At 33.9% G+C, this 8,122-nt stretch overlaps 2 protein-coding genes across 3 annotated transcripts; one reads left to right on the forward strand and one right to left on the reverse strand.

Moving 5' to 3' along the window:
- The first annotated feature begins 33 nt into the window (after positions 1-33).
- Positions 34-4,501, forward strand: LOC145105562 (uncharacterized). The gene is made up of 3 exons (XM_079042648.1): positions 34-2,946; positions 3,053-3,118; positions 4,023-4,501. The coding sequence occupies exon 1, from the start codon at positions 152-154 to the stop codon at positions 2,840-2,842; it is 2,691 nt and encodes an 896-aa protein (XP_078898774.1). The 5' UTR covers positions 34-151; the 3' UTR covers positions 2,843-2,946; positions 3,053-3,118; positions 4,023-4,501.
- LOC145105563 (putative serine/threonine-protein kinase PBL19) lies at positions 3,171-6,493 on the reverse strand. Of its 2 annotated transcripts, XM_079042650.1 has the most exons (4): positions 6,364-6,493; positions 5,412-5,892; positions 3,999-4,259; positions 3,171-3,895 (listed from the first exon to the last, which is right to left on the reverse strand). In XM_079042650.1, exons 2-4 carry the CDS (start codon positions 5,775-5,777, stop codon positions 3,224-3,226), a joined length of 1,299 nt encoding a protein of 432 aa, XP_078898776.1. In that variant the 5' UTR covers positions 5,778-5,892; positions 6,364-6,493; the 3' UTR covers positions 3,171-3,223. The 2 variants fall into 2 exon arrangements, with proteins under 2 accessions (XP_078898776.1, XP_078898775.1); XM_079042649.1 differs by lacking the exon at positions 6,364-6,493 and having other exon boundaries at positions 5,412-6,121.
- Positions 6,494-8,122: the final 1,629 nt, after the last annotated feature.

Here is an 8,122-nt window from a genome sequence, read left to right on the forward strand (position 1 = left end):
AGTGTAGAGGTATGTTTGAAAATTTAGTTCTTCTCTATCATTCCGCCACTCTGCTACAAGGGCGCAGTAGCTCCGCTTCTCTCTCGTGCAAGACTTGGTCCTCCGGTGACGGCGCAGCTCATTAAAAAATAGCCTTCCGGCAGATCGCCGGATGTCTGCTACTGTGAGCGGTCGATCTCGAAGCATTCTCATTAAGGTGTGTAACTCTCTATTATCTAATACTGCCTTCGCTCTACTCCCAAAACCCCCAATTTTTCAATGCTCACATTGCTTCAATACTTCATCATCTTCCAATCGTAAATGTGATTATCTTGAGGATTTCTCACCTTTAAAGAATTTAAATAGTGAAGACGCTATTATAAGTCCGAATGAGAGGCGTAGAATCATATTAGGGTTGGGGAAACTGATAAAAAAGAAGCAAGGTTTTGTCTTGAAGAGGTTTTCTCGTGATTTTCGCCCCTTTTTGTTAGTAAAGATCATGACACAGTTTGAAAACAGACATGGCGCGTTTGCATTTTTCAAATTCGTGTTCAGGGAGGAGTCGGATAGAATAGTCAAGTCGTGTTGCGTTGCATGCCATGTGTTGGCTATGCATGGTTTCAGGATTATAGCACAGGATGTGTTATCATGGATGATAAGAAGAATTGGAGTCTCTAGAGGTCAGGATTTGATGGAATTTATGTGGAGAGGACATTTTGGTTATGAGTCAGATTTTTCAGTTCTTGATTCACTTATGCGTGCTTTCACGAATGTAGAAATGGACTCACATGCATTACAGATTTCAAGAATAATGAGAGGATTAGGAATGCAACCATGTTTGTCAGCACTTTCAATTCTCTTTAAATTGTTACTTAGAATAGGTGATTACGGAAGTGTTTGGAAGTTATTCAGAGATATGATCAGAAAAGGGCCTCTTCCTTCAAACATCGCATTCAATGTAATGATCCATGGGTTCTGTAGGAAGGGACAAGTTCAAACTGGAGAGAGCTTGTTACACTTAATGAATAAGTTTCAATGTGAACCAGATGTTTATACATATAACATTTTGATCAATGCATACTGCATCCATGGACGAACTTCAGATGCTTGGAGTTGGGTTGACTTAATGGTCAAAAGGGGCTGTACTCCAAGCAATGCCACTTTTAGTACAATCATCAATGCCTTGAGCAAAGAGGGAAAAATTAAGGAAGCAAGAGACATATTTGATGAAATGCAAGAAAATGGTGTATCTCCAAATACTATTGTTTACAATGCATTAATGGATGGTTTTGTGAAAGCTAGAGAAATTGATAAGGCAACTGATCTTTTTGAGGATATGAAGAACAATCATATCAAAGCAGATGATGTGACATATAACATATTGGTTTCAGGATACCATAAATATGAAAGAGTCGAAAATTTAGATAACTCATTAAGTTATCTAAATCGATCCATGTGTGGCCCACTTTCAGATTACTCATGGCCAGATGTAACAGTAGCAATATTGTGTTCAGAAGGAAGAACAGATGAAGCCACTAAATGTCTAGAAGACATGCTCAAAGAGGGTTTACCCCTTTCAGTAATTGCTTTCAATTCTATTATCTGTGCTTATAGCAAAAAAGGATTAGAAACAAAGGCATTTGATGCTTACCATATGATGATGAAATATGGTGTAACCCCCTCATCTTCCACAAGTAATTCCTTGCTCACGTGTTTATCAAGAAATGGAAAACTTCTAGAAGCCGAGGAGCTTATGCATTATATGATACAGAATCAGTTTCCAGTCAATAAAGTGGCATTCACTGTAATTATAGATGGGTACTTCAAGATTGGGGATGTGATGGGTGCTCAAAGATTATGGGCATATATGAAAAGTAAAAGTATATCCCCAGATACTGTTGCATTTTCTGCTTACATTGATGGATTATCTAAATCTGGTCTTGTTGAAGAGGCGTATAATGTGTTCTTACAAATGAAAAACAAAGGGGTTTTCCCAAATAATTTCACTTACAATTCTTTAATTGCTGGATTTTGTAATGTTGGGAGATTAAACGAGGCGTTAAAGTTGGAAAAAGAGATGAGACAAATGGATCTTATTCCTGATCTTTTCACTATCAATATTCTTATCAACGGGTATTGTAAACAGGGTAGGATGAAGTATGCTATTGACATTTATACAGACATGCATCGGTTTAATTTAGTACCTGATATTGTTACTTACAACACTTTGTTAAGTGGATACTGCAAGGTGTTTGACATGGATACTGCAGATAATCTTGTCTACAAAATGTACACCAGTGGGTGGGACCCGGATATAACCACTTACAACATTCGGATCCACGGGTTTTTTGTTACTCGAAAAATGAAAAAAGCTGTATTGGTGCTCAATCAACTTCTTTCATCTGGAATTGTTCCAAATACAATCACTTATAACACAATGCTGAATGCTGTTTGCAGTGATATACATAATGATGCTATGATCTTGACTGCAAAACTGCTGAAAATGGCTTTTGTTCCAAATATTGTGACAACAAATTTGTTGTTGTCACATTTGCGTAAGCAAGGGTTGCCACAAATGGCTTTGAAGTGGGGGGAGGATTTGAGGGAATTGTGTCTTGAATTTGATGAAGTGACTTATAAGATTTTGGAAAGAGCTGATTGTGATGTTAAAGCAAGAGGCGATCAGGGTGTAGAAGAAGATGCTGTTTATATATCTGAAGAAGGGTTTTTTATTGATTTTTTTATGCACCTTACTTATGACTATTTGTGTAGAAATAAGTTTTATAGTTCTAGAAGAAAGATCAAAAGTGGATCTGGTAGGTCTTGTAATGTTGAACAACCAATGTTGGAAGTTAACAAGTGAATGGGATTCAAAGAGAAAGATTATGTTTATAAACAAGTGATGAAATTGTTCATCAAAATTCGAGTTTGATGATCTGCTCAGCTTCAGAGAGATCTTGATATTAGGTATCTTGAAACATATTTAAATATTTAGAAAAAATCAGACGCTTTTAATTATATTTATTATAGAATCAGCTTTTCTTATTATGTGATTTTGACCTAAAATTTGCAGGGATGGTTGAGGAGATGAGTCAGACATACAGGTCAAAATTAAATTCATTTAGCAAATTTCATAAAGGTTTGATTACTACTCTTTCCACTGATGCCCAAAATGAAAAAAAAAAAAAGAATCTCTAAACATTATTATATATTATGCAAGAAGAAAATAAGCATCATATGTGTTTTAAGACACTTTAGCTCTATGCATTATCATAAACCCTTTCTTACTAACTCCCCCAACATGTTCACTCAGCTTAGCCAACTGAGCCAATCTCCTCTTTGATGAATCCGAGACTTCCCCCATGTTTGAGTTTTCAGTCAACTCCCGTGGTTCATCATCACCAACCTCATAACTTTTATTTGAGGGGCTTCCTTCAGTTGAAACATCCAAAATCTGCTTCAAAGACTCCACCACTTGACTCATTTTAGGTCTATCTTTTGCACTCTTTAGCAAACAACTATCTGCTAGCTTTGCAATTTTTCTAGCATCTGTGAGGGAGTATCGAGCTTCAAGGCGTGGGTCTATGATTATCCCAAACTTTTTACTGTCGATTGGATATCGTCTTACAAAATCTATCAGTTTCTGGTCTTCTTTTGGTCGGCTTCTTTCTAATGAACGCCTTCCTGTTAGGATCTCGTATAGAACAATCCCAAAACTCCACACATCACTTTTTGCTGTTAGATGACCCGTCTCGATGTAGTCCGGAGCTGCATAACCGTGTGTACCCATAACAGCGGTTGAGACATGTGTGTTACCCTCAGTCGGGCCTTCTCTAGCAAGCCCAAAATCTGAAAGCTTCGGGTTGAAATCTTCATCCAATAAAATATTGGACGTCTTAAAATCTCGAAATATCACCTGAACCAGAACCATATACAAAGTAACAAACATTATTGCTATGAAATTATATGTATATACACGATTTTATTTTTATTTGGAGAAAGAAAATAAAAAGAAATACCTGAGCTTCTAATTCTTCATGCAGATAAGCAAGTCCTTGTGCTGCTCCAAGCATAATTTGTAATCTTCTTTGCCATGGAAGAGGATCATGAGATTTTCTGAAGAGATGATCTTCTAAGCTTTTATTCGGCATGAACTCATAAACCAACAGGCGTTGGATCCCTCGTTCACCATCCATGGCACAGTATCCGATTAGTTTGACCAAATTCGGGTGGTCAACTACACCAAGAAATTGTACTTCAGCAACCCATTGTTTGTGACCCTGCATCCCAGATAAAGAAAGAATGTACTTTTAATCATTCATAATGTACATCTTGCAATGCACAGTGTGTGAAAAGGAAAAAAATACTGATTATTGCTTCAGTACCCTTTTGTACATAATTCGAGCACATGTTACGCACTACAATTATCAATGCACAGTACATGCATGAATCATGATACATGTGGGTTGGATCAATGCACAAATCACAATCATCAATCAGATCGATTACTATTTCAAGTTTATATGGCTTCCAACTATAGGGATATGTCAATATCAATGACAAATCAAATTCAAATTGGTATAATAAGAAAAACTGGTTAAAATTGCGACTTCCATATAAAGAGCAACCATTTTTTTCACAAAACTTTTTGATGCTATATGTTATTGTAACGTAACTTACCCAAAAACGTGTTGATACATACAAAAAAAGAGCTTTTTCATTAACTTATTTATTTTATTTTATTTATTTATTTTTTGTATAATTGGACTACCTCCAATTGGCTGAATATAAAAAAAAACCAAGTACAAGAGCTTGTAAAATTAAGAGTTTTCTCACTTTCCCTCAACCAAAATAACAATAAGAGAGCTTTCTCAAAATTCAAAATCTAAGTTAAAAATAAAAACTTAGAAAAAACACCGATGATGAATTCTAGGTTATATTTGACGGATTAGCTGAAAATATAGCTAGGACAAAATAACATTAGATAAAACTAGATGATTAGCTAACTCAAATATATAAAAGATCAAATATATAAAAGAGCATAGAAGATTCAGTTTTGTTTTGTTTCTTTTTAAAATTAATAAATGATATATTCAAGACAATTGTCTTAACAAAAAACTCCATAAAACTCACAAAATAAGCTAGTTGAGGCATCAAAATAAAACAAGTAATCTGATTATGGTTCAAAAACATATGTTAGTAATTTTACTTTTTATTATATAGTAGGTTTGAAGTTTGATTTGTTTTAGATTTAAATAAATTTTCAAAGTTTAATGAAACATAAATAGTATAAAAATCAGAAAATATAAATAAATATAGAATAGAAGGAACTTGTAAACCAAATAAAAATACGCATGATTATGAATTCCCTAACCCTAAAGCCATTAGACATCTGGGCTTTCTTTGTGGAAGGTTAATAAATTAAAGTATACCTGAAAACCATCTTGGTTGAGTTTTTTAATAGCAACCACAATGGGATCACCATTGGCATCAATAGGCTTGATTGTTCCTTTATAAACACATCCAAATCCACCTTCCCCAATCTTTCTTAACCTCGTGAAGTCGTTAGTCGCATGTCTGAGTTCCGGATATGTAAAAACCCTCAACTTCTCAGCTTTTTCCTCGTATAATTCAATGATGCCACGTGGCGAATTTGTGGATCCTGAGGATTTTGTCACTCGATCCTTACATGATGACACATCCTCTGATAGGCTTAAATTGGTTTCCGCTTTTAGTATTGGTGCTGATCTTTGACTTCTGCTTCTGGTTTTATCTTTGAAATAGTGGAAACATTTCATCTTGTTCTTGAAAGCTTTTTGTGCATACACTACACCAAAAGTGTTTTGAAAACTAAGTTCGAATTGTTGTTCTTTTGGTTTAAATATAGCTAACGAATGGCTATGGATAACAAATCTGCAAATTTAAGATGGGGAAATGGTTAAAATGGCAGGTTTTCGAGAAAAGTCGACAACTTTCTCTATAATGTTTTTTCATAAAGATTCAATATTAGGAAAAAACAAAGAAAACCAAGCAAAACCCACAAGAGGTTTCAATCAAAGTTGAGAAGTTTTAATTAGCAATTTCCAAATTCAAAGTGGCAAAATCACACAAGATTTCAGAAGAACAAGAAAACCCATAGAGAGACGTTATCTTTGATCAAAAAGTCACGAGATATATAGATGCATACTTCAATGAAAGGTGAGAAATTTTATTTAAAAAATCGAAATATAAGGTTGGATATACACAAGAAACGTATAATTTTGAAGCGATGAAGAGAGATTTTGAGACAAGAAAACAAAAATAACTAGAGAAAATGACCCAAGTAGTAACGACAAGAAACAAGAACCCCCAATGGAGAGAGAGAGAGAGAGAGAGAGAGAGTACCTTGAATGGAATTGGAACGAAATAGATAAAGATTGAATCAACGAGAGTATGCTATTGAATATGTTTTCAGAGCTTCACTTTGCTTTGGTGGTTGGTTCAACAACTTGAATATGTAATAAATGTCCAACCAAATCCAAGATTTCAACATATATATAAAATATTTTTCTTTACTACCAAGAAAGATTTTTGTAACGTTCACCTTTTCTTTACTCCCTCCTTTTTGGATGCTTGTGATGGTAGAATCACTTCACTTAAAATAATAAAAGTAAATTGAGAAAATGGTCCTTATAGTTTTATGAAACGAATGGAGATTTCTCTAATTTCGCGACATCGGACCATTAACCAATTATAATATTTTTTTAGACATCATTGTCTATATTTAAAAATTATTTTTTTTCTTCGAAAATTTGGTTCAAATCCACATATGAATCTATTGTATAAAATTCTTATGGAAGCTGATTCACATAGGAATCGAAGTATATTTACAGTTGAGTATAAATTTACTACGATTAATAAAAGTGCATTCATTTACAAATAAATTTACTACGATTAATAAAAGTGAATTCATTCAAACTCACATGTAAATGATCAGGAGTTGTTACAAAAATCGGATGTAATGGTCATTTAAATGTGAATTAATATGCGTAAAATTAGATAAGTTCATGTTTATTACATGTGATGTCAACGAGCTAAAACTTAGCTGTTCAAATTCACATATAAAAGGTTAATACTGTTTTGTGAAACAAACTATTTCAGTGTTTCAAGTGACCAACAACCTAAAAGAAATGTAATAGAAAAGCAAGGGACTTTTTTTTTTTTTTTTTTTTTCTACGTGATATACCAGGAATAGGCATGCCAATGCCCATTTTAGATTTTTATTCTATGTTTTAATTTTTATTCTATGTTTTAATTTTTATTACGAGTCAAAACTTTAAAGTTGTTACAAACAATTTAGGGGTGAGCACAAACCGAACCGAAACTTTGATATATATATATATATATATATATATATATATATATATATATATATATATAATTTTTATTAATACGATGCGGTGCGGTTTGAACCGCGGTTTGGTAACTATAAACCGCAAACCGCGCCGCGTAGTGCGGTTTGACAAAATTACGAACCGCAAACCGCACCGTGAAATTCTAAACCGCATTATGCGGTGCGGTTTGGTGCGGTGTGGGCGGTTTGTGCGGTTTATGCGGTTTTTTGCACACCCCTAATATATACATAGAGACTCGTTTAGGCTCGATTAGACTTGCGAGCCCACAAAATTGTTCACGAGCCGAGCTCGAGCTTCATTTTAAGGCTCGAATCGAGCTCGAGCTTCCTCAAAATTAAACGTGCCGAGCTCGAGCTTGGTCAGGCTCGGGCTCGGCTCGTTTACATCCCTAGATTATATATATATATATATATATATATATATATATATATATATATATATATACCCTAAAAAAACAGTGTTAACCACATTTGAATGTCAACCAATTGATTTTAAATTTTTTTTAACTTTAACTATCAATATAAATATCAATTTATAAATGAAAAAATATAAATTTTGATATCTCTATTTTTTTAATAAAAAATATACTCAAAATGATTTTGCTATTATTCGTACAAACATGCCTAGCCAACAAGTATACACATATTAAAAGATAGATAAATTAGATTGGGGTTGACTAAAAAGACACCTCATTTTATCATATAGACACCATAATTAAATTTTGAAATATTTTTATTGGTTGAAATTGC

Source organism: Lactuca virosa, chromosome 4, assembly GCF_052849685.1.
Source record: "Lactuca virosa cultivar CGN04683 chromosome 4, Lactuca_virosa_CGN04683_v6, whole genome shotgun sequence".
Classification (NCBI taxonomy): domain Eukaryota; kingdom Viridiplantae; phylum Streptophyta; class Magnoliopsida; order Asterales; family Asteraceae; genus Lactuca; species Lactuca virosa.

What these genes read in the sequence shown, in the direction of transcription:
- LOC145105562 (XM_079042648.1), top strand. Translation starts at nt 152, where the DNA reads ATGTCTGCTACTGTGAGCGGTCGATCTCGAAGCATTCTCATTAAGGTG.
- LOC145105563 (XM_079042650.1), bottom strand. Translation starts at nt 5,777, where the DNA reads ATGAAATGTTTCCACTATTTCAAAGATAAAACCAGAAGCAGAAGTCAA. An exon ending in TCAACCAAGATGGTTTTCAG is followed by an intron (nt 4,260 to 5,411) that starts GTATACTTTAAT and finishes TCTGGGATGCAG; the next exon opens with GGTCACAAACAATGGGTTGC. An exon ending in ATGAAGAATTAGAAGCTCAG is followed by an intron (nt 3,896 to 3,998) that starts GTATTTCTTTTT and finishes GTTCTGGTTCAG; the next exon opens with GTGATATTTCGAGATTTTAA.